The 27255-nt window shown below is 40.3% G+C and overlaps 1 protein-coding gene across 25 annotated transcripts in view; it reads right to left on the bottom strand.

Moving 5' to 3' along the window:
• Positions 1–27255, bottom strand: part of RIMS1 (regulating synaptic membrane exocytosis 1) — a 641584-nt gene that overhangs the window by 344951 nt on the left and 269378 nt on the right. For 23 of the 25 annotated variants that reach the window (XM_073626786.1, XM_073626789.1, XM_073626788.1 and 20 more), the window contains 4 exons: positions 21174–21304; positions 20791–20962; positions 14927–15080; positions 14737–14808 (listed from right to left, as the gene is read on the bottom strand). In XM_073626786.1, coding sequence (XP_073482887.1) covers positions 14737–14808; positions 14927–15080; positions 20791–20962; positions 21174–21304 — 529 coding nt within the window. The remainder of the gene's footprint in view (positions 1–14736; positions 14809–14926; positions 15081–20790; positions 20963–21173; positions 21305–27255) is intronic. The other 2 variants (XM_073626770.1, XM_073626772.1) reach the window with 1 other exon arrangement.

Genomic DNA, 27255 nt, shown 5'->3' with positions numbered 1-27255 from the left:
AGTGCCTCCTGCTCTACATTGATTCACAATGATTGAGCTTTAATGCTTTCTCTCACAATGCAAATGCATGAGTGAGCTAACTCATAGGAACAATGCATTTCCTTATCTCAACAGTTAGTAAAGCTTAATTTCAGTTTGGGCATTTAACCAAAATAAAAGCATCCCTAGGCAGTGTCAAAGAACAACAAAGCAGCTCATCTGACCCCATGACCTCATTGCACCCTGAATATTCATTGATCCTTTGACATGCCTCTTCTGGGTTGAAAGATGCCCACTTTCTGTGAGTCCAGGGCATGGTCCCCCTATCATATATTAGACCAATGACTCATTATGTAGTACCATTCTCTGCAGCTTTAGGTTTCGCTCTCTGCCAGAGGAAGAAGACGGCAAAAAGTGATGTGACATCATCTAACATAGCCAAGGACACCTGGGAAATAGGTAAGTATGTTGTTTTTTTTTTTCTTTTTAGGATGCCGAGAATTCTTCATGGGATCTGACTGATTGGATTAGGCACACATAAACAAGGATCCAACAATGGGGCATATTTCCTTCCACTGACACCATTGATGGTATACTATTCCTCCCACTGACACCACCAATGGGGCATAATTCCTTTCACTGATAATACCAATCGGGCACTATTCCTCCCACTAATACCAACGATGGGGCACCAATACTCCTCCTACTGACTACAGGCACTATGTAAATTTTTTTACTCCCACTGACGCTGGAGCTTTTTCTACTTCCACTGACCACTCTAGCCCCCCTAAAGTCTAAAGGACAGTAAACCATCCCTTTGTTTAGAAAGTTTGGAGACCCCTGTCTTACTGTATTAAATTGTACTGTAAATGACTTGCAGCACTACAATTGTACTTTGTCTCTGCACATTTTGAATTAGGTAAAATAATACAGTTACATTGCTGCTTTATACAGTGCCTTGAAAAATTATCCATACCCCTTGAAATTTTCCATATTTTGTCATGTTACAACCAAAAACGTAAATGTATTTTATTAGGATTGTATGTGATAGACCAACACAAAGTTTGTTTGTATTCAGCCCCCCTGAGTCAATACTTTGTAGAACTACCTTTCGCTGCCATACCCTTTCCATTTTAGGATGATGGATTGAACAGTGCTCCGTGAGATGTTCAAAGCTTGTGATATCTTTTTATAACCTAACCCTGCTTTAAACTTCTCCATAAGGTTATCCCTGACCTGGTTGGTGTGTGTTTGTTGGCAGTCATGATGCTGTTTGCTCATGAAGGTCATGAGGGCTTCACAGAATAGCTGTATTTATACAGAGATTAAATTACACAAAGGTAGACTCACTAATTAGGTGACTTCTGAAGGCAATTGGTCCCACTAGATTTTAGTTAGGGTATCAGAGTAAAGGGGTCTGAATACAAATGCACGCCACACTTTTCACATACCCTGTTTCCCTGAAAATAAGACCTAGCGTGATTGTCGGTGATGGCTGCAATATAAGCCCTACCCCCCAAATAAGCCCTAGTTAAAGTTCTTGTAGGTCTTATTTTCAGGGTAGGGCTTATTTTTGGGGAAACAAGGTAGGGCTTATTTAGGGGGTAGGGCTTATATTGCAGCCATCACTGACAATCACGCTAGGTCTTATTTTCGGGGAAACAGGGTATTTATTTGTAAAACATTTTGAAAACCATTTATCATTTTCTTTCCACTTCACAATTATGTGCCACTTTGTGTTGGTCTATCACATAAAATCCCACTAAAATACATTTACGTTTTTGGTTGTAACATGAAAAAATGTGGAAAATTTCAAGGGGTATGAACACTTTCTCAAGGCACTGTATTCTACAACCATTCAAATGAGATACATAGACCTTAAGAAGATACTGTAGAGTAAAAAACTAAAAATAGTATTGGAATCAAGAAAAACAGTAAATATAAGTTTTGAAGATTGTAATATTTGGAGCATAGAAATACAATATACTACAATTTTTAGGCTGCATATTTATACAGTAACAAATTTGACATTCACCAAACATTTACAACAAGTGAATCAATCATTGTAATTTCAAACAAATGCACCAAAAGGTACATCTGCAGTGAATGTTTATTGAATGTCATATTCACTATTTTATACAAATACCCCTAGTTTTCCAGCAATCATTTTTGATTGATTTAAAGCAGAACTCCAGGCAAACTTTTTTTTTTTTAATCTGCTGTGTATAAAAAGTAAGGATCACTGCTCTTTCTATTTACAATTTCATTCATAGCTAAATAGCTAGCTTTTGCTATATTTCTGACAATGTGACTATGAATGCGGTGGCTCTCATACATACTGTCATTTATATGCCCCTCCTCTCCCCTTCTCTATTCACAGAATGCCTTGCATTTTGTGAATGGCTAACAGAAAAAGTGACACCCACTCTATAGGAATAAGCTTTTTTGTTTTACACAGTCATTTTTTTCTTGGAGTTAAATAATACATCCATAGAGAAACAAACACCGAGCAGTGCATAATTTACCAAGCCTCTAGTGTGGCTCTCTAACTTCTGAGATCCCTACTGCAGCTCAAACCTTTTTGCTTGCTTCAGGCTAAGGCAACTAAATTCTCTAACTCTCTTTAATTTTTATAAGAAATTTGAAAAGTTTATTTCAAGCATCCAATACCCTTTCAGTAAAATAATACATTCTAGAATTAGTTTTGATTTTTTTCTCCAATTAGTTTGAGGTCATGTCCCCGTGTTCTTGATTTTGGTTTCATATGAAAAAAACTGCCCTCCTGAACATTATTCATTCCCTTGATGTATTTAAAGGTTTCACTCGTGTCTCCTCTTTCCCTTCTCTCCTCCAGACTGTACATGTTAAGTTCCCGAGGTTGCTCTTGATATGTTTTATCCCCCAAACCTTTCTCTATTTTTGTTACCAGTCTCTGGACTCGTTCCATCTTATCAATATCTTTCTGTAAGTGAGGTCTCCAGAACTGGACACAGTAATCTAAATGAGGTCTCACTAAAGATCTATATAGGGGAATCGGGACCTCCTTCCTCTTGCTGGTGATCCCTCTAGTGATGCATCCTAGAATTCTATTCGCTTTTCCCACTGCCTGGTCACACTGTTTTACTCATTTTGCAATCATCTTAAATAAGTACACTGTGGGGTTGATTTACTAAAACTGGAGAGTGCTAAATCTGGTGCAGCTGTAGCCAATCAGCTTCTAACTTCAGCTTGTTCATTTAAGCCTTGACAAAAAAAAACTGGAAGCTGATTGGTTTCTATGCAGAGCTGCACCAGATTTTGCACTCTCCAGTTTTAGTAAATCAACCCCTGTATCCCCAATGTTGTACTCTCTCAGGGGATTCTTTTTCCCTAGGTGCATTATTTTACATTTAGAAACATTGAGCTGCAGTCTCCACTGTTTGACCAATCTTACAGCAATGCCAAATCATGTTCCATGTTACAGACACCTCCAGGGATATCAACCCTATTACACACCTTTGTATTATCAGCAACAAGACATACCTTGCCCAACAAACCTTTATTTATATAACTTACATATAGATGAAACAGAACAGGACCTAGTACAGAGACTTGTGGTACAAGGCCTTGTGACTGGTTTCTGTTCTGAATGAACCCCATTTACAACCACACTATGGTATCCATCCTTTAGCCAACTGCATATCAACTGAACTACCCAAGGGTTAAGTCCTAGCGTGTACAACTTTTGTATTAGATCATTATGTGGAACTGTATTAAATGCCTTGTAGAAATCAAGATATGCTATGTCCACAGCACCCCCCTGGTCCAAAACATTGGTCATATAGTCAAAAAATTCAATCAAATTAGTCTGACACGATCTGCCCTCAGTAAAGCCATGCTGCTTTGGGTCCAGAAATTTGTGTATTGTCAAGTGACTAATGATCCTACTTTTCAGGAGTGAAAAGGAATCTGCTATGAGAAGAAGAAACAAATGCAAAACAAAGTCATGTTTCATACTCTGCGATGACAAACATATCTTAATTCAAATCCCAAATACCTCTTTACATTAAAAGTAAAACTATAGGCAAAACCTTTTTTTCTTAATTTTGGATTGAGTAAGGGAGGGTTATAACCACTGTAAGGTTTATTTTTCCCCATCTTTGTCCTATTGGGGAGATTTACTAATACTTCCTGTCCCATAGCCAAACAGGAAGTGAGAGGAAATTTACCCTCTCTACTTGTCCTGCTTGTCCCAGAAGCAGGACAAGTAGAGAGGGTGAATCTCCCTAACGGGCGAACAGAAAACAATAAAAACAGGTGTTCAAGTCCATCTCTCCTCTATCCAAAACTTTCAAAAAATGTTTGCCTTTAGTTGTACTTTAAGAGTCCTGTACCCAGCCGCAAGAAAGTGCCTAGGAACAGGGAACTCATTCTCTTTAGATCTTATAGGGTATCTGTGCTGTTGCACTCTATCCCTATTCTTCTGTGAAATTTTTGTAAAATAGATTGCACAGACATTTCAGCAATACATTGTACAAGTGCAAGTAAAGCGATGCCTAATTTTTGACTGTCAGAACTGGAAAAAAACAGTAAATTCTGTTCTCTGAAGTACAGCACAGGAGTAGCCCCAGTTTTGTAGCAAGCAATAGAGAGATTATAAGAAAAGGGAAGGGGGGTTATGTACTGCATTTGATCAGATTTTACTGGTTATCCAAAAAAGATAAATTTTGATTTCCATTTCTTGGAGTACAGTACAGAACACAGTCACAGTTGTAGGTGTGTACCTTCAGGTATTGGAAACTAGCAAAGCTGGGCAAACATAACTTTGCCAACAGGTCCAAACAACAAGTGCCAACTTCTGCTGTTCCGCTGTGAGAATCTTGTGGCCAAAAGCTACAGCTACAGAAAACTGGACATCCAACTGGTAAAACTTTGAAAATATATGAACGCAAGACCAGGTGACAGTCTTACACAGCTAGGCTACAAAGCCTTGATGCCAAATGCCCAGGAAACTCCATGATCTGGTGGAATGGGCGTGTAAAAGTACATGAGGAGATTTTTCTTTACGAATGTAAGCTTCTTCGATCAAATTCCTTTTTCTTTGTGTGATGGTGAACTTTAAAGCATGGTGTCCCTTGCTTTAAAGACAGGACACACAGGGAATCCATAAAGGGAAACACAGAACCAGGCACTGTGATTAGTGGAATAAAAGAGGCAACACTTTATTCACAATAGCACACTTACAGATGAATTAAATTAATTAAATTCATTAATTAAACATCAGTCAGCGTGGAGGAGCCAGGAGTTCTGCCAACAGGAAGGAGAACCAGTGGCTTCCATGACCGCAGACAGAGCTTGGGGTGACAATACCTGAAGGCACACACCTATAACCCAAGGCTGTGTCCTGTACTGTACTTCAAGATATGGAAATCAAAATGTATCTTTTTTTAAATTACCAGTAAAATCTGATTAATGAAATACAGTACAGAACACCTCCCTTGCCTGTTCCCTGTTCTTATGAACTCCCTATTGCTTGCTACAAAACTCCACTGTTCAGGCTATGGTGGTGAGCCACCAATATAACAAATCGAGAGAAGGAGCCTGCTTACTTCCAAGTTGACAAGAGATTAAGTCAGAGTGTACTGAAAAGATTTGGGTGAATAGTACTGCTTTGAAAAGAGGCTACCATTATGCCTTGAACTCTTATGGAGAATCTCATTGTGGAATCTCTTGGATATCAATTCTTGTGCATATGCTCTTAGTGCAAGGACTTTCTTTTTTGTGAAAAAGATGTTTGCTTGAGATCTGCCCAGAATCAGTCCCAAGTATCCAAGGTGAAGGGAAGGCTGGAAAGTAAGTTTGTTAAAATTAACCACCCAGCCAAAGGCCTGGAGAATCTGAATTGTCCTGTGGGCATTTTCTAAAAGCTGGAAGAGAGGAGTGCTTCAGAAGATGGTAATCTAGATAGCCTGTTACTTGGATACCCTGAGTTCTGGGAGCAGAGGATAAATGGAAGGGCAGTGTGACAAATCGGAAGTAATTGTCTGTCACTGCGAAGAGCAGAAAGCACTAATAAAGTGGGTAAAAGGGAACATGGGTAAAAGGGAACATGCAGCCATTTATCTTAGATGCCCAAGTATGCAATGTATTTCCTTTGTCGCAGGCAGGCAATTACTGACCTTGCAGATTCCATGCGTCTGCAATGTTTTGAATTTGAAGGCTTCTGTTGAGGGATTTTAAAGAGGAATTCCAGGTATGTAAATATGTATATACCATATCATGGACAATGTCCCTGGAAGCTGGAAATCACAGACGTAAACAATGCTACTTCAATGAGCTTCACTTGCTTCCGGCACCTGTGCTGAGTGGCTGGCCTGCTGCATTCTAAATACAGGAGGTTGGCAGCTTGGCACAGGCGCCATTTATAGAATGCTTTACATTTTCTGAATGAATGCAAAGCATTCTCTGCTTGGACGAGGCAGAAAGTGTGATGTCACCACCCAACCTCTCCACTTCATCCAATCCGCATGAGACCAAAATTCAGGTGAAGCCAAGAAGTCAGTGGTTTTCAGCTTGCAGGGGCATCGGCCAGTTATGGTATATGCACATGTATAACTTACTTATATCTGCAATTGTTCCATTGGGCTTTAGCACCATAAAGAGGTTTGAGTAGAATGCTTTGAAACTATCTTGTTGTGGTAATGGCACAACAAGTCCCTGGGACAAGAGATGGTTCAGGGCATTCTGCAAATCTAACTATCCTTGGGCAGTTTTTTGCTGATTTAAAAGAAGAAAGCGGTGAGGTGGTAGAGCTTTGAACTCTATTTTGTATAACCCACAGGTCTGTGACCCAGAAAGAGGCAAACTGTAACAAACGTTCCCCACACTCATTGGACTGAGGGTGCCTCTACATTGCAAAGAGGGCTTTGTGGAAGGCTTGATGGCCTTGCTGGGCCATGTCTTGTGCAGAAAGGAAGGGCTGAGTTTAGATTTTGAAGTTGAAGCCTGGTTGCAGATGATAGGTGATCTGTATTTAGAGGAGCTAGGGGCTCCTAAGGAGGAGGTGTTTGGGGTCTTCTGTTGTGAAAGTAAAATCTTCCTACCTGTGACCTCTTTGAGGAATTGCTTACCAAACAGATGTTTTAATTAAAAAGGCATGCACGTGAGGTGCCTTTTACAGGCAGCTTCATCTGTCCATGCTTTTAAGTCATAAGATTCTGCACATGTGAATGGAAATTAGGACCATTCTGGAAATGTATCTCATGACATGTTCTTTGCATTCACACAAAAAAGCAGAACAGAAAGCAATTGCTGCAACTGCTCTCCAACAACAGGATCCTGAAATACAGGGTCATGTTGGTTGTTCAATACCCTAGTCTAGTTAGTTTGTTATACTGAAACGGCATTAATAGCTGGTTGCAGTGCTGGGCTTTCAAGAGCAAAGACAGCCTTTAACCGCTTCCCGACCGCCACGCGCCTATGTACGTCGGCAGAATGGCACGGGTGCGCAAAAGGACGTACCCATACGTCCCTTCGAAAATCCTGGGCTAGCGGCGTGCACCGGCCGCGGCAGCGCGCCCGCTGGTCCCATGGACTTGATGTCTGCCAGTGGCCCGCGATCGCAATGAGGGGCAGAACAGGGAAATGTAAACAAGGCATTTCCCTTTTCTGCCTAGTGACATGACAGGAATCTACTGCTCCCTGTAATCAGGAGCAGTGATCTCTGTCATGTCCTAGGTAGCCCATCCCCCTACAGTTACAACAAGCTGAGGGAACACATTTAAACCCTTGATCGCCCCCTAGTATTTAACCCTTTCCCTGCCAGTGAGATTTACACAGTAATCAGTGGCTATTTTTAGCTCTGATCGCTGTATAAATGTCAAAGTCACAAAATAGTGCCAAAAGTGTCAGATCTGTCCACCGCAATGTCCCCGTCCTGCTAAAAATCGCAGATCACCACCATTACTAATAAAAAAAAATTAATGATAAAAATGCCATAAATCTATCCCCTATTTTGTAGATGCTATAACTTTTGTGCAAACCAATCACTATACACTTATTGTGATTTTTTTTTTCAACAATATGTAGAACAATACATATCGGTTTGAACTGAGAAAAAAATGTGTTTTTTTATATACATTTTTTTTAATCACCTGACCTGAATCCGATTGAGCATGCATTTCACTTACTGAAGACAAAACTGAAGGGAAAATGCCCCAAGAACAAGCAGGAACTAAAGACAGTTGCAGTAGAGGCCTGGCAGATCATCACTAATGATGAAACCCAGTGTCTGGTGATGTCTATGCATTCCAGACTTCAGGCTGTAATTGACTGCAAAGGATTTGCAACATAGTATTAAAAAGTGAAAGTTTGATGGATGATTGTTAATCTGTCCCATTACTTTTGGTCCCTTAAAAAGTGGGAGGCACATATACAAACTGTTGTAATTCCTACACCGTTCACCTGATTTGGATGTAAATACCCTCAAATTAAAGCTGAAAGTCTGCAGTTAAAGCACATCTTGTTCGTTTCATTTCAAATCCATTGTGGTGGTGTATAGAGCCAAAAAGATTAGAATTGAGTCGATGTTCCAATATTTATGGACCTGACTGTATGTAGTTAATTGATGGAGCAGAGGGGGATTTCCATCATAGGAGGATGGCTTTACGAGCATAGTAAAGTAGTATCCTTAAGAGGGTTCTAACCGCCCCGGCTGTGGGCCAGAGGATTTACAAGTCCCAGTAAACATACGTCCACTGTCAATGGGATTTGGATTGTAGTGACTGCCAGAATAGTTGCAGTAACCCCAGTCCAAAAAGTCTCAACCAAGGAACATTTCCAAAATATATGTATAAAGTCCACTGCTGGTGAGGCACACCTCCAGCAGGAGCCGGGTATAGAGGGATACATTTTGTGTAAGCACATGGGCGTAAAATAAACTCTATGCATGATTTTGAACTGGACTAGTCGATCCCTGGCCGAAACCAGCTGAGAGAAGGAGCACTCCCACATTTCATCCCACTCCTCCGAGTCCAGTGTGGGGAAGTCCATCACCCATTTAGCTTTTAGAGTGTCTAGACCTATGTGCACATTGGGTAATAATATTTTATATATGCAAGACAAGGGCTTTGGTAGAGAATCATCTCTGAGCAACTCCTCCAGGTTCAAAGTGTAGAGGGCCCCCTGAGAATTTTCAAATTGGGTATTAAAGGCATGTCTAAGTTGCAGAAACCTAAACAAATGTGAATTAGGGAGGTCGTATTTTTGTTTTAGCTCATCAAAAGTATGTAGTCGGCCCCCAGTACATATTCGACCCACATATTTAAAATCTTTGAGTGCCCACACACTAGGATCAGGAATTGACATAAATTCCAATCGCTTCGGATTATACCAAAGAGGGTTATGTGGTATACAGGGGGCATAGGATATAGAGAATTAGCTGCTAGCCATGCTTTCACAATGGTTTTCATGGCCGCTGTCAAAGAAAAAGGTGCTCTGGGCCCACGGTAAATTAGGTTTCTTAATGCTTCGTAGGAGCCCAAGTAGGCTGCCTCCAGAACCACTGCTGCATTGGATTCGTCTGAGACCAGCCAATTGTAAGCATGCGACAACAAGGCAGCTAGGAAATATTTATGAAGAACAGGACAACCCAGGCCTCCTTCCCCTCCAGGGTCTTTGCAGTACCGTCGGTTTAAATCTTGGCTGGCCTGGACCCCAGAAAAAGGAGGTCAGGATAGTATTTATGACGCAAAACATTTTTTTGCGCATCCACGCGAAACAAAAAATAGTCTCTTCAGACTATTCTGATGTGCTGCCACACGTGTTGATTGTTCTTTATTCACATGTACTATATCTCCTTACTTGAACTTTTTGGAAATGTTCATGCTCCCACAGTTCTCTCCCTTTGAGCCATTACTCAGCCACACTAATCTCTTGTTTTACTTTTTTTATGACCCAGGGTGAAATATTTGTCAAGACTAAACTGGAGGAAGGGCAGAATATGTCCAACAGAGTAATTTATAGGATGAAAGTTACTTGACTCTCACCATGCAAAGTAGGTCCTCCAGGTGTGATTCCTAGCTGTTGAAACCATGCTGTTAAAACTAGAGACCAAGAAGCAGGATGGAACACTAGCCCTTAGGACAGGAGGTCCAGTCAATCCAGAAGAGCCCATGGGGCAACTGCCAGGAGCATGAGTATGTCTGAGTACCACATCTTCCTGGGCAAATTCGGTGCTTTGAAAATCACCTGGATGCCCTCCTTCTTGATCCTGCAAACTAGGCGAGAGAGAGTCTGGAGAAGCAGAAAGGCATAAATCGGGCTGAACCAATGTCAGGGCATAATTAGAGCACCCATAGTGAAAGCCCAGAGTCCTGACAACAAACTTGTCCAGTTTGTCTGAACACCACAAGATTTACATCTGGCATCCCCCACCACAATTTTTTCAGGCATGGAATGCGGACAGGCCTGGAATGAGTAGTTCTGCCCAACAGAGAGTCAACTCCACTTCTTATCGAGTGGCATGACTTCTGGTCTCTCCTTGAATATTGATGTAGGCCTAGGCACTGGCATTGGGTTATTCTCACAACCAAATCGCCCTGAGTTCCAGAATGTTAATTGCAAGGTGAGCCTCCTCCAATGACCAAGTACCCTTTACCAAGAAGGTGTTCAGGACTGCTCCCCAGCCCTTTAGGCTGGCATTTGTCATAAGAACAAAGAGATAGAAGTTTGCCAGCAATGGGATCCAGTCATAGCAAAGTGCTGTGGTTAAATGGCAGATGGTGCAGCCAAAGCATAAGTCAAATCTATGATATCACCAGGACAACATTTTTAGTTAAACAAACAGGAAACTTTAACTTTAAGAAAGAAGCAACATTGTGAGGCCACTAGGAGTGTGCTGATGAAACCTTGGATTGGACACTGTCAGACCCAGTTACTCCAGCAACGACTTTGTAGGTTGAGGATTCAACAGAACCCCTGCAGAACCTATACCATCCACTGGATATTGGCTGATAGGGACAGGGAGCAGTGATCCTGGAAAAAGAGGTTGTCCAGTTACCCCATGATGTGGATCCCCTGAGAGAAGAGCCAGACCCAGGGAGCAACATGTGGAGAGGTCATAGGAAAGGTCAACAAACTGGTAATGCTGATCACCTACTGAAAAACACTAACAGCATTAGCAAGGCAGAAGTATGAGAATGTGCAGGTAAGCATCCTAGATATATGACGAGACCTGAAAATTCCCCAGAAGAGGGGAGGCAATGACTGATCTGGCATTTTCAATACAAAACTCTAGTCTTGGCTGGTTTGGAAGGACATGGATTCTTGCTTGTCCTATACTTAGCATTGGAAGACTTTGAGGGAAAATTGGAACTCTTCCTAACCTCAGAGGTAGTAGACCTACTGGTAGAGGTGCAAGCCTTTTGGGGAGGTGAGTACTCTTATCCCCGGTAAGCTCCTTGAGGGCCAAGCAGGTGTTTCTTGCAGGGGAGTTCAGCTGACCATCATTTAATCCTGAGATTTCTGAGCATTTGTGTACAGAGAAGGCTTATCGTACAAAACTTGGATGTGTGATGAAAGTGTGTCCGTCAAGCCATTCAAAGTTTCAGCTGACTATGATGGAGCTGGGATTTCTGGCTATACGCTTAGTCCAGACAGCATTAATCTGACAAACTGCCATAGATACAACTACAGGTCACATGTCAGGGCCTGCCAGGGTAAATTTAGTCTTAGGCAGGGCTTCTAACCTCTTATCTACCAGATTTTTGAACACAGGCTTAATCTCCAGGAGAGCAGTGAGGATCTTTTTAAGGTAGGAAATGGCCGAGTCTACCAGAGGAATTGCCTACTTCGAAAGGAAACTCCAATGCCAAACAAGGGAATACAACTTCATGCCAAAATAAGGGCATATAGCCTCAGTCATCATGTTTTTTTATGATTTTTTTTTATTGCATTACACTATTATGTAATCTTTGGTGTGGCGTGCCATGCAAAAAAAAAAAAAAGCAGTCATGCTGCATTTTTCTGCAGTGCTTCCGATGGCACCACAGTTAACTACAATGCAGCACTATACACCATGCTGTTGTTAGTCTTATTGTTAACCTTAGCTTGATAATTAGCATGGATGCCTAAAATGTTGCTGGATTACATATAATCTAATGAGCAATAAAGTTAGCTTGCTAGCTGCAACCCATTCTGTATACTCTCAAAGTAAATGGCTCATTGCAGTGATGCCTCCCTTATTGGACATCTGTGTCATAGGCTTCAATCACACAAATAAAGCCTCCAGGCTTTTCTACCTCTATATCTAACCTAAAGTGCTGTGTATTAAATGTATATTTGTAAAACAAATACAGTGGGTATAGAAAATAATCCCCCCCCCTTTAAAATAATCTGATTTTGTTGCTTTTCAGCCTGAAATGAAGGCAAACACAGTTTTTATATTATCTAGCTGTATTTACTAGTGCAACTTATAACATCCAAGTGAAAGATATAACATCAACATGTCAGAAAAAATAAATAAATTTAAAAACAGAATCACTGAGTTGGAAAAAGGATCACCCTCTTGTGTCAGTATTTTGTTGTACCACATTTTGCTTTAATTACAGCCTTTAGTCTGTTGGGATATGTCTTTACTAAAATTGCACATCTAGACTTTGCAATATTTGCCTACTCTTCTTTGCAGACCTGCTCAAGTTCAGTTAAATTTGATGGAGACTGTTTGTAGTCTACAGTCTACAAGTCATTCCACAGATTTTCAATGTGGTTTAACTCTGGGCTCTGATGAAGCCATGCAAGGACATTCACCTTTTTCTCCTTCAACCACTGTGTGGTAATTGTTGCTGTGTGCTTTGAGTCATTGTCATGTTGTGAGGTAAAATTTCTTCCCATTGACAACTTTCTCGCAGAGGGCAGCAGATTTTCCTCAAGAATTTGATGGTATTTTGCTTCATCCATTTTGCTTCTATCCTGGCAAGTGCTCCAGTCCCTGACATGTTGGTGGTATATCCTTCACTTGGATGTTATAAGTTGCATTAGAAAATATAGTTGGATTAAAAAAAAAAAAAAAATGTGTCTATCTTTATTTCAGACTGCAAAGCAACAAAATGTGATTATTTGTGATTAATGTGAGTTTTTTCTATACCCACTGTATAATATACTGGAGTTGGTAACAGCAAAAACATGAAAGTATAATCACTGACAATTTCTGCAATTCTCCTGGAGTTTGCCAAAAAAGAACAGATTGGTTTTGTCTACAAAGAACCTATAAGCATATATTACAATTTTATTTATCCAAATGAAAGGTAAAGAAGAAAAATTACTGTGCAGTGCCATTGTTTTAAACAGAGTTATAAACTGAAAACAGGTAATGTATACCATATTTGTGCATCCCAACCATAAACAAAACCAAAAAAACAGCTTACTGCACTTTACAGAGAAACAGTTCACCACTACATAAATGCATCTACCAATTACTTTTTTTTAAAGGCACATGTTAAAAAGTTCTTATTAATAGTAATTTAAAGAAGTATGGCCAAAGTGCATTTGGTCATACTTTTCTTGTGGGTCACAGGAGTGCACTTCTGTGATCCAGATTCAGCCAACATTGAGCTAAAGCCCGTTATTGGCAGACATCATAGAGGCGGTCCAGCCTCTGCAGGAATCCCAGACGCCTGACTGGCAGCTGGCTCAGCCTCTCAGCATACCCCACCATGCCCCACCAGAAGTGTACCCAACCTAAAATCTGAGATCTTTCTTTATGTTTTAGTCCTTTGATATAAAGACACAGAAAATAATAAAAACTTGACAGAGGCCCCAACCTTCCTTTCTCTATACAAACTTGTAAAAAGATTTTGTTTTAGATAAACTTGAAAAAAAATGAAGGTTTGGGAGATACAACTTCACCTGCTACATTTCTCCAGTTCAAAGACTTTACATACAGTGAAGCTGAAGAGTCAGCTTTACTTCCCTGGACCTTTCATCCTGCTAAAATAATTTAAACATGAACCTAGATGGTTAAGTGAGGGGATAAAAGTCAGTGAGTGAGTGAGAGAGTAAGAGAGTGAATGAATGCGTGAGTGAGAAAAAATGCAAACACCGAAACATATAATAGAGTCATACATGAGTTAGTAAAATGTAATGGATGTTTTGTCAATGGTTGGTAATAGTTTTAAGGTACAGTATGCAGACAACTAAGAATCCCAAAAGCCATATCGTCACAGCAAAAAGTATATCCTACACCTACAGAAACTATAAGACTTTGAAAGCAATTGCTATAGGGGTCAGTGGTGGCATATCAGAATTTCTATTATGTATCTGAATTTTTGCAAAATATAAATTGCCAGCCATGCATCATGCACTGTTAACACTACCGTGCAGCAGCAAAGTTCCATGGGAACTACAGATTAGTTAATTCCACAAGCAGAACAAATAAACAAATAAGACAAATCTATGCGTTTCAGAACATTAATTGATGTCATGGTGTTCACGCTCTAAAATCAATGTTGCATTTATTAGCTCAGAGCATTGTGAAGCAAAATCTTTAATAACCCCATATTTTATCATTTTAATGATAAGTCAAAGCAGATTTGAGTACACAGTGTTGGTAATCATTTAATCCATGTAACTGTAAAATAGGAATCTTAATCACATTCAGTATTTTATTAGTAGTCTCCACAATACACTGAATCTCCAAAATGAACATCCTACAGAATTTGTAATTAGTGAAACAAAAGCAATAAAGCAAAGAAGATGGGACCATGCCTTTTACCAACGCACCTGGAGGCACAACTCCAATACCATCATCAACATCAAAATCTGAGAAGTCACTATCATTGATTCGCTGAGATCCTGTACAACAGCAAACCAGTATAGGTGGTCATTTTAAGAAGAGGAATGATGCACATAGCAATTAGCAGACATTTTTCACCTGGAATTAAATAGCCATTTTCCACTGTTGCACACTTACTTTGTAATTTTTTGCTAGAATTCTCCCCATGTACATGTCTCCTTGGCATAAAAGGTGATGGCTGAGGCAGAGGTAGTGAAGACTCATCATGTGTTTGCAGTTTATACCAGTGAGGTTCATCGTCTAATAGTGCAGTCTCTAGCTCTATGAGAATCTGAGAGGAAAGTTACACTGTGAGACACGATTTGCACATAAAGTAAAATAAACAGCATTATCTTGTAACGTTAACACCATGCTACAATCAAAAGGTCTGCTCATTTTTATTCTATGTTTTCTATAATACTATGAAGCTGGACTAAGTAGGCTTCCTGTGCTGAATTTAGGTAGAATTAAAGACTCTAAAAACATGATTTCTAGCTGTGCAATCTCCATTGTGGGGAGCAGTGTTAGTCCGTCCATTAGGGGTGCAGGGGCGCTGCCCCCACCATCCATGTGTCCGGCCCCCTAATCTACATGTGGGGGGCACTGGACACATGAATTCAAATTGAATTTTTTTTTTTGAAGCACGTAACTAGAGCCAGGGGCTTGAATAGGCTTTTAAAAAGAGTGGATTCGGGGCACAGAAAAGGGGGTGCCAGGTGATCGTCGGGTGCCAGGTGATCACCGCCCCCCATCTCCCGGGGGGTGGGGGTTTGTTTGGGTGGGGGGATGATCGCTGCTGCAGGGGGGGTGTTAGTTTGTGACACCCCCCCCCCCAAAAAAAAAAAAAGTGAGCACCAGCCACCAATGGTGGGGAGGTGCAGATGTCTTCAGGCACAGGGAAAGTAAACCAGGGAACACACTGGAAGCAAAGGACAGAAACAAACTAAACAGAGATACAAGAGCAGAAGATGAATGATATTGTGGAAATTACAGCTACACAGAGTGTAAAACAATTAAATAATACCACCCCCAATGCCAGTGCCTCTAGTTTTCACTCTTTTGCAAAGATACACTTTTGCTGTGGTTTCAATTGCCAGCCACTATGCCAGAGCTGACGGGACACACTAAAGACGCAAGAGTCAGCTGGTGGCACTATAGCACACAGCAGGGAAACACAGGCATCTGACATACCTGAAGTGTCACTTGCTCTTGAATCTACTGGCAGGTGCGACTCAGAAAGAGAGCGAAGGCTGGAGTCACGGGTGGCGGGACTGTGCAACACGTATTCTTGTTGGAATTGTTATGCCCTGTACACACGGTCGGATTTTCCGACGGAAAATGTGTGATAGGACCTTGTTGTCGGAAATTCCGACCGTGTGTAGGCTCCATCACACATTTTCCATCGGAATTTCCGACACACAAAGTTTAAGAGCTTGCTATAAAATTTTCCGACAACAAAATCCGTTGTTGGAAATTCCGATCGTGTGTACACAAATCCGACGCACAAAGTTCCACACATGCTCAGAATAAATTAAGAGACAAAAGCTATTGGCTACTGCCCCGTTTATAGTCCCGACATACGTATTTTACGTCACCACGTTCAGAACGATAGGATTTTCCGACAACTTTGTGTGACCGTGTGTATGCAAGACAAGTTTGAGCCAACATCCGTCGGAAAAAATCCATGGATTTTGTTGTCGGAATTTCCGATCAATGTCCGACCGTGTGTACAGGGCATTAGTCTTTTTAATCTCTTCTCATGTGCAGTCTGTAGATTAACATTCCCCGGCATGATGCAGTAAAAAAGATCACCCCTTTGAGTCAGCATCTGACACTTCATATGTGGTCAACTCTCTATTCTGGCTCTCAATGACATTTTACATTTTTGTTCATTTATAAGCCTACAATATCTTTAGGGTGGGGTTTATGCAAATATGTTGCGCTTTTTAAACTGGTCTGACATACAAACTCACTATCCTCTGAAGACAGCTGATTGGCTGAAATGAGTTGGGCAGAGTCAGGGGTAATGTCAGATGTTGGTTTAATATAATGGGAGTTATGCTTGCACTGGAGGGTTTGATTTTAAGAGATTATGTTTTAATGTGTTGTTGCCAACAAAAGTTGTAAAAATCTGCATAGCTGGAGTGCTATTTTCCTATTCTCCCCTGGGGGCGATTAAGCTCCAGAGGAGTGCTGCTTTTGCCTTCAGATGGAAGCTGGTGGAAAGCAGACTGGAACAAGATGGATGGCTGCGAAGGAGTACCACTGAGTTCCTTTGCTGAGTACAAAACAACACAAGCTGTACACTCACTACTTTAGGCTAGGTTCACACTGCTGCGGTGCGGGAACGCAGCGAATTTACTGCGGGTTGCCGCATCGCACCAACTCGCACGGCAGTTCACACTGCCATATGCGAACTGCTGGGGAGTGTCATACAATGTTAATGACACCCCCAGTTCAGCTCGCATATCGCACTGCGAACTGACAATTCGGACATGTATCGGATCGCATAGGTGTAAACACCCATGCGATCCGATTCTGGTCCGAACAAAAAAAAGGGTCCTGTGCGAGTTTGGACCGAATGCGGTGCGATATCAGCCATACTATCTGTATGGCTGAAATCGCACAGCACAGACATCGCATGTGATGTGAACAGCAGTGCGCTGCGAATCACATACGATGTCTGCCACCACAGCAGTGTGAACCCAGCCTAATATATATATATATATATATATATATATATATATATATATATATATATATATATATATAAAGTAGTGAGTGTACAGCTTGTATAACAGTGTAAATTTGCTGTCCCCTGAAAATAACTCAACACACAACCATTAATGTCTAAACCGCTGGCAACAAAAGTGAGTACACCCCTAAGTGCAAATGTCCAAATTGGGCCCAATTAGCCATTTTCCCTCCCCGGTGTTATGTGACTTGTTAGTGTTACAAGGTCTCAGGTGTGCATGGGGAGCAGGTGTGTTAAATTTGGCACTCTCACTCTCTCATACTGGTCACTGGAAGTTTAACATGGCACCTCATGATAAAGAACTCTCTGAGGATCTTAAAAAAAGAATTGTTGCTCTACATAAAGATGGCCTAGGCTATAAGACGTATGCCAAGACCCTGAAACTGAGATGCAGCACAGTGTCCAAGACCATACAGTGGTTTAACAGGACAGGTTCCGCTCAGAACAGGCCTCCCACGGTCGACCAAAGAAGTTGAGTGCATGTGCTCAGTGTCATATCCAGAGGTTGTCTTTGGGAAATAGATGTATGAGTGCTGCCAGCATTTTTGCAGAGGTTGAAGGGGTGGGGGTCTGCCTGTCAGTGCTCAGACCATGTACCGCACACTGCATCAAATTGGTCTGCACGGCTGTCATCCCATAAGGAAGCCTCTTTTAAATATGATGCACAAGAAAGCCCACAAACAGTTTGCTGAAGACAAGCAGACTAAGGACATGGATTACTGGAACCATGTCCTGTGGTCTGATGAGACCAAGACAAACTTATTTGGTTCAGATGGTGTTAAGTGTGTGTGGCAGCAACCAGGTGAGGAGTACAAAGACAAGTGTGTCTTGCCTATAGTCAAGCATGGGGGTGGGAGTGTCATGGTCTGGGGCTGCATGAGTGCTGCCAGCACTGGGGAGCTACAGTTCATTGAGGGAACCATGAATGCCATGTACTGTGACATACTGAAGCAGAGCATGATCCCCTCCTTTCGGAGACTGGGTCGCAGGGAAGTATTCCAACATGATAACGACCCCAAACACACCTCCAAGATGACTACTGCCTTAAAGAAGGGTAAAGGTGAAGGACTGGTCAAGCATGTCTCCAAACCCAAACCCTATTAAGCATCTGTGGGGCATCCTCAAATGGAAGGTGGAGGAGCGCAAGGTCTCTTAACATCAACATGCTCCGTGATGTCATGATGGAAGAGGACTCCAGTTGCAACCTGTGAAGCTCTGGTGAACTCTATGCCCAAGAAGGTTAAGGCAGTTCTGGAAAATAATGGTGGCCACACAAAATATTGTCACTTTGAGCCCAATTTGGACATTTTCACTTAGGGGTGTACTCACTTTTTTTTGCCAGCAGTTTAGACATTAATGGCTGTGTGCTGAGTTATTTTGAGGGGACAGTAAATTTACACTGTTATACAAGCTGTACACTCACTACTTTACATTGTAGCAAAGTGCCATTTCTTCAGTGTTGTCACATGAAAAGATACAATAAAATATTTACAAAAATGTGAGGGGTGTACTCACCACAACCAAAAACGTAAATGTATTTTATTGGGATTTTACATGATAGACCAACACAAAGTGGCACATAATTGTGAAGTGGAAGGAGAACGATAAATGGTTTCAACATTTTTTACAAATAAATATTTGAAAAGTGTGGCGTGCATTTATATTCAGCCCCCTTTACTCTGATACCCCTAATTAAAACCTAGTGGAACCAATTGCCTTCAGTAGTCACCTAATTATTAAATAGAGTCCCCTTGTATGTAATTTAATCTCAGTATAAATACAGCTGTTCTGTGAAGCCCTCAGAGGTTTGTTAGAGAACCTTAGTGAACAAACAGCATCATGAAGGCCAAGGAACACACCAGACAGGTCAGGGATAAAGTTGTAGAGAAGTTTAAAACAGGGTTAGGTTATAAAAAAAAATCCTAATCTTTGAACATCTCACAGAGCACTGTTCAATCCATCATCTGAAAATGGATAAAGTATGGCACAACTGCAAACCTACCAAAGACATGGGCGTCCACCTAAACTGACAGGCCGGGCAAGGAGAGCATTAATCAGAGAAGCAGCCAAGAGGTCCATGGTAACTCTGGAGGAGCTGCAGAGATCCACAGCTCAGGTGGGACAATCTGTCCACAGGACAACTATTAGTCCGGCACTCCACAAATCTGGCCTTTATGGAAGAGTGGCAAGAAGAAAGCCTTTGTTGAAAGAAAGCCATAAGAACTCCCATTTTCAGTTTGGGAGAAGCCATGTAGGGGACACAGCAAACATGTGGAACAAAGTGCTCTGGCCTAAAAGCAAAATGCTATGTGTAGCAGAAAACTAACACTGCTCATCACCCTGAACAGACCATCCCCACCGTGAAACATGGTGGTGGCAGCATCATGTTGTGGGGATGCTTTTCTTCAGTAGGGACAGGGAAACTGGTCAGAGTTGATAGGAAAATGAATAGAGCCAAATACAGGGCAATCTTAGAAGAAAACCTGTTAGAGTCTGTAAAAGACTTGAGACTGGGGCGGAGGTTCACCATCCAGCAGGACAACAACCCTAAACATACAGCCAGAGCTACAAATGGAATGGCTTAGATCAAAGCATATTCATGTTTTAGAATGGCCCAGTCAAAGTCCAGACCTAATACCAATTGTGAGTCTGTGGCAAGACTTGAAAATTGCTGTTCAAAGACGGTCTTCATCCAATCTGACAGAGCTTGAGCTATTTTGCAAAGAAGAATGGGCAAAAATGTCACTCTCTAGATGTGCAAAGCTGGTAGAGACATACCCCAAAACACTTGCAGCTGTAATTGCAGTAAAAGGTGGTTCTACAAAATATTGACTCAGGGGGGCTGAATACAAATGCACACCACACTTTTCACATATTTATTTGTAAAAAGAAATTGAAAACCATTTATCATTTCCTTTCACTTCACAACTATGTGCCACTTTGTGTTGGTCTATCACATAAAATCCCAATAAAATACATTTACGTTTTTGGTTGTTACATGACAAAATGTGGAAATTTTCAAGGGGTGTGAATACTTTTTCAAAGCACTGTATATACACATATACACATAAACTCACAGTATAAGAGATATTTTTTTCCCTTAATTTCTTTGTGTAAAAAAATAAAGATGAAAAAATGATGTACCTTATTTTGTCTAATGGTTAGCATAACATTCTACTTGTTTTATTATTACCATGTTACGCTGTCCGAAAGTGGCATCAAGCAATTCAATAATTCTCACAAATACCTCGCCAAGAAATTCGCTTTCTTCTTCTTGTACTCTAGGCTGATCCCACACGGTAATTTCTAACATTCTTTCTCTAAAATTTTTACGATGCACATGGGAGTAAACAAATGTTTGGTTCCATTTTGGTTCTGAGCTCCTCTTTACTGTTTTGGTCCTCCTTTTACTTTTATCGCTGTTAAAAGAGAAGTTAGAACAAAGTTATATACTGTCATCTAGTGGCAGCTGTTATGATTGCAGTTAACCATTGTTTACACCATAAAGTAGAAAGGCTTTATTTATTGATTTTAAAGGAAACCGTTCCTAAGAGAAACATAGAAGTTAACATTCCTGATGTCTCTTTCTCGTGCATTTAAAAGAAAAACAGCATTATGTTAAATTCTTACCTTCTGTCCGGAAGGAAATACATTTTTACATAGGGATTTCTTGGGCGTCCATCTGGCCTGGGTGGAAGGTCTATTGCTTGTAACACAGTGACTATTAGATGATGTTCTACTTTATCATACAACAATTTTACCTAAAATACAAATATATTAATATCAGATGGGCATACACTGTAATGAAAAAATGACAGCAGTTAAAACGCAAGACATACAGAATTTTCTGACACTCTGTTCTGTCAAACGTGTATTTTTCACTGATTTATTCTTCTGCTGCTACATATATATGTATGTATACGTATGTTTTTGACCAGCAGAAGTGGTTGTCTGAATGGGCTGAGAAGACAAACAGGTTCAGTTATAATTTCTCTTAAAGTGTACCTGTGCCCAGATTATAGATATTATAGTATTGATCTATTCTTAACAAGTAATACGAGCTTAAAAAAAAACATAATTGACCTATGTAACTGCAAGAACTGTGGAGAAATTCATCCTTAGGCCCCATTCTCAGCACCCTGCTCTGCAGTTATGTGCTTTATCATGTGTTGAAGCATGCTGTATTACCACAGCTGATTCTTTTTGAAGGTTCCGCAACACAGGAAAAATTGCTCCTGTTCCTTCCTTTTTACTTCTTCTTTTCCTGCTATCTTTCTTGTTGTTTCTTTAGTATGATCTTAGGGGTTTTCCCCTGTGTATATCACATGACCTTTATTCCTGGCTAACTTGTTGGCCTTATATCTCCAGATTTATGGACCTATATTATGTGTGTTTTTGGAGGCTTTGAGCCTTCGCTCTATTTTCTAATTATGGCCAATTGGTTGATCATCATATTTCATTGTTTTGTTACCTCACATGACTTAATGTTATGACTTTTGTACATGGACTATGTGTATCGGTCATATTTTCAAGCATTTCTAGTGCTACTGTTGTTATGTAAGCTTTGTAATTATTTCAATAATAACAATGAACAAGAAAAGTTGTAGGAAGTATCAATGAACTACTAGAGCTGACATATAATCACACAGATAGGTTGGACTTGATGCACTCACCATCACCCTTGCAATTCATTGAGAACTACAATCAGTCGTGGGGACAGACAGGACTTGTAGTTCATTGATTCACATGCAGACAGTGGTCAGATACATGTATTACTTTCCATCAAGTAGTATATCCATCATGATCTCCTAATAATGAGTACTAGATCTCTGCATACATTTTTTTTTAAAAAAACCTTGTGCCAAACTCTTTTTTACTAGGTGTTTCTTCTTTGTATAGACACTTATCAGTATTACCATAATGATAGAAAACAATTTGATAAAATTTGTGAAATAGTATTTAAAATTACTATATATTATACCTCATTTTAAAATTATTGTAAAAAGATTTTTTTGAGCTTAAAAATACTCAAAAATCAGAAATAAAACAATTCAAATTGAATTCAATGTTTAAGCCTCTGGGCGCAAAAGTGTCAATTTCAAATTACCATCTGGATTCACTTTTGCTAAGTTCTCTTATTTTGTTACTTCCTCTCCAATGAGGCTTATATTTGTCAATCACCCAAAATTTAAGTGATGTTGGATCCTTATTATGATGAGAAGCAAAGTGACATGATACATTATGTTTGGGGAACCCGCTTTTTATATTCTGTACATTTTCTCTTAAACGTTTCCATAAGGGGCGTTTTGTTCTCCCTATATACTGTAGTGGGCATGAACACTGAAGGATGTATACCACCCCTTCAGTCCTACACGAGATAAAATCTGTAATGAGGTGTTCTTTATTAGTACTGGTGGATACAAAACTGGTGCATTTTTGGCCACTAAGATTTGTATTTGTGCACGCATAGCACCTTTTACAGGGAAAAAATCCCTTTCCCTGAAAAAAGGACAATTGGTTGGATTTAATGGGGGGATCCTTAATATTTTTTGCTACCAGATCTCTGAGGGTGGGGGCCCTCCTGTAGATAAAACGGGGTCTTTCGGGCAGAATCGATTGTAATTGTTTGTCTGCCTTTTGAAGTGACCAATGTCTGGTGACGATCTTCTCAATCTCCTTATATTGAGCATTATAATTCATTATAAGGGGAATCTCAGGAGGATTACTTGCTGTCTTGTTTTTGTCCTGGATTAAAGTATCTCTTGGGATTCGGTACACTTCATGTATCTTCTCTTCAATGAAGTCTTCATTATAACCTTTCCCTATAAACTTTGTTCCTATTGCTTTGGCCTGTTCCAGAAAGATGCTGTCATCAGAACAATTTCTTCTGAGGCGTACCATTTGGCCCTTTGGGATATTTATTAACCATGGTTCATGGTGGCAGCTATCTATTGTAATATAGCTGCTTCTCTCCACCGGTTTAAAATAGGTTTGAGTACTGATTATACCTTTATCCAATTGTATTATTAGATCCAGAAAATTCACTCGACTATTACTCTCATAGGTCAATTTAATATTTTTTTGATTGTTGTTTAATTTTTCAAAAAACTTATTAGACTGTCTTCGTCACCCTTCCATATCAGGATGCAGTCTATAAATCTCCTGTATAAGATTAATTCTTCTGGTATATCAGAGTAAATCATCTGCTCCTCCCATTTAGCCATAAATATATTGGCAACACTTGGTGAGTATTTGGCCCCCATTCCTATGCCATTATTGGCATAACGGTGAATATTATAGACAACTTAATAGCATAGGAATGGGGGCCAAATACTATTACTCATCTCACTGTCAGTCACTATGGCAACCGGCACGCTTGTAAGAGTATAAAGATGGAGTCTTTGCGGTTACATGGCTACCCTTGATAAAGTCACCTGACATGTGACGCAACGCGTCGGAAGGGAGCCAGTGACGCCATCTGACCTGCCTATGTGCGAGACACATTGTCAGCGGTGAGAGGAAGGAGAACGAAACTGTCTCTGATTGTTTCATAAGCGCTGTTATTTTCCAGCTAAATGTGAGTGAATACTCTGTGGATTTAGAAGGCATTTTAGAAGTAGCTTCATTGCGCAATGATATTTCTCTTTTTTTTCTTTGTACTACATAAATATAAAAACCAAATGGGAGGATTCTAAGCCATCGTCTATAAGCTTCAGAAATACAGGGCAGAGACCCACAGCCCTAATTAATTGTTTGAAGAAATCGGCAATAGCATTTATGATGGATGTTTCTCTTTGAACATATATAGAACATTTGTCGTTATTTATGAGGATTTAGATTCATCAATCAACTTGCTGGTTTTTCCTCTGATATTTACCTGGATGTTTTTTACCATATGAAGGCAGCTATGGATTCTAATTAATTTAAGTCTTTATTTGACTGTGGTTCACAATTATTTTGTTTATTTCACGGCCATATTTATATGATAGAGTTTATTAATATATTTTAAATAGGAAGTTAATTATAGCGTACTTATACCTTTTAATAGATGTTTATTGTAGTGGTATCAGAGCACTTTTTACATGAGTGCAGCTTAAATTATTTGGTTATTTCTTATTTTTCACCCACAATATAGAGGTTGGGGATTTTTGGATATAACATGCACCTTTATCTCACTCCTTGATATTTGTACATTTTGTAATATTATTCACATATTTTAACACCAGCTCATTTTTAACATTTATCTTACATATCAGCGCTTTAGTACACCTTAACCGGTTCCCGACCGGCACACGCCGATGTACATCGGCAGAATGGCACGGCTGGGCAAATGGACTTACAGGTACGTCCATTTGAATTCCCCGCCGTGCCATTGCATGCTCGCCGGCCGGGAGCTCCGTGAGTCGGGTCGCAGGTCCCATGGACTCGATCGCCGCGGGGATACCCGCGATCACCTCACGGAGAGGACGAACGGGTAGATGCTGATGTAAACAGCATCTCCCCACTCTTCCTAGTGACAAGTGTCACTGATCACAGCTCCCTGTTATCAGGAGCTTCAATCAGAGTAATGACACTGCTAGCCCATCCCCCTACAGTTAGTAATCACTCCCCTAGGACATACTTAACCCCTCCCCGCCCCCTAGTGGTTAACTCCTTCAATGCCAGTGTCATTTACACAGTAATCAGTGCATTTTTAATCGCACTGATCGCTGTATAAATGACAATGGTCCCAAAAATGTGTCAAAAATGTCCGACATGTCCACCATAACGTCGCAGTCACAATAAAAATTGCTGATTGCCGCCATTACTAGTAAAAAAAAAAATTATTAATAAAAATGCCATAAAACTATCCCCTATTTAGTAAACGCTATAACTTTTACGCAAACCAATCAATAAACGCCTATTGCAATTTTTTTTTACCGAAAATATGTAGAATAATACGATCGGCCTAAACTGAGGAAAAAAATGTTTTTTTATATATTTTTGGGGGATGATTATTATAGCAAAATGTAAAAAATAATGCGTTTTTTTCAAAATTGTCGCTCTTATTTTGTTTATAGTGCAAAAAATAAAAATCGCAGAGGAGATCATATACCACCAAAAGAAAGCTCTATTTGTGGGAAAAAAAGAACGTCAATTTTGTTTGGGAGCCACGTCGCAAGACCGCGCAATTGTCAGTTAAAGTGACCCAGTGCCGAATCGCAAAAAAACGCTCTGGTCAGGAAGGGGGTAAAATCTTCCGGGGCTGAAGCGGTTAATAATTCAGAATTACATGTGCAAGAAAAAAAATCTTAAAAAACACCCATGCTCTCTTGAAAACTGCTGCTGAAACCAAGTGATCAAAGTACGACCTGGTATTGGATCATAAAATATAAAAGACTCAGCTGCGTTAACACTTTTTTACTATATCAATAAATTAATAAATCATAAAGTACTCCATCCTTCCTTGCACCTGATGACGAAAAGAGTAGAGCAGAGTCGTGACATCACCACGCATGTGTGCAACCGCTTGAAATTTTGTAAAATTGTAGTTCAAGAATAGAACACCCTCCGGTCCGGTTCGCAGCAGAACATGTGAACAGGCAAAAAATTTGTCAGAACGCCGTTGAAGTCTATGGGACACGAACATGAATAATAAAAAGTGCTCATTTTAAAGGCGTATATGCAAGTTATTGTCATAAAAAGTGTTTGGGGACCTGGGTCCTGCCCCAGGGGACATGGATCAATGCAAACATTTTTTTTTTTAAATGGCCGTTTTTCCGGGAGCAGTGATTTTTGAATGCTTAACCACTTCTGTCCCGGAAGGATTTACGCCCTTCCTGACCAAAGCACTTTTTGCGATTCGGCACTGTGTCGATTTAACTGACGATTGCGCGGTCATGCGACGTTGTACCCAAACAAAATTGACGTCCTTTTTTTTCCCACAAGTAGAGCTTTCTTTTGGTGGTATTTGATCACCTCTGCGGTTTTTATTTTTTGCTCTATAAACAAAAAAAGAGCAACAATTTTGAAAAAAAACGCATTATTTTTACTATAATAAGTATCCCTCAAAGATATTAAAAAAAACAATTTTTTTCCTCAGTTTAGGCCAATATGTATTCTTCTACATATTTTTTGTAAAAAAAAAAAAAAAACGCAATAAGCATATATTGATTGGTTTGCGCAAAAGTTATAGCGTCTACAAAACAGGGGATAGTTTTATGCCATTTTTATTATTAATTAATTCTTTTTATTAGTAATGGCGGCGATCTGCGATTTTTATCGGGACTGTGACATTATGGCGGACAGATTGGACATTTTTTACACTATTTTGGGACCATTGTCATTTATACAGCGATCAGTGCTATAAAAATGCATTGAGTTCTGTGTAAATGACACTGGCAGTGAAGGGATTAACCACTAGGGGCGATGAAGGGGTTAAGTGTGTCCTAGGGAGTGATTCTAACTGTGGGGGGAGGGGCTACAACACACATGACAGCGATCACTGCTCTTGATGACAGAGAGCAGTGATCTCTGTCCTGTCACTAGGCAGAAGGGGGAATGCTTTGTTTACTAAAGCATCTCCCTGTTCTACCTCTCCGTGACACGATCATGGGCACTCTGGGGACATCGAGTCCGCGGGACTCACAGTCACGGAGAATGCGGCAATGCGTGCGCGTCCGCAGCGCCGCTTCTTAAGGGGACCTACCTGTATGCCCTTTTGCCCACCAGT

Source organism: Aquarana catesbeiana, linkage group LG04, assembly GCF_042186555.1.
Source record: "Aquarana catesbeiana isolate 2022-GZ linkage group LG04, ASM4218655v1, whole genome shotgun sequence".
Lineage (NCBI taxonomy): Eukaryota > Metazoa > Chordata > Amphibia > Anura > Ranidae > Aquarana > Aquarana catesbeiana.
This window is presented reverse-complemented; position numbering and strand designations above follow the sequence as displayed.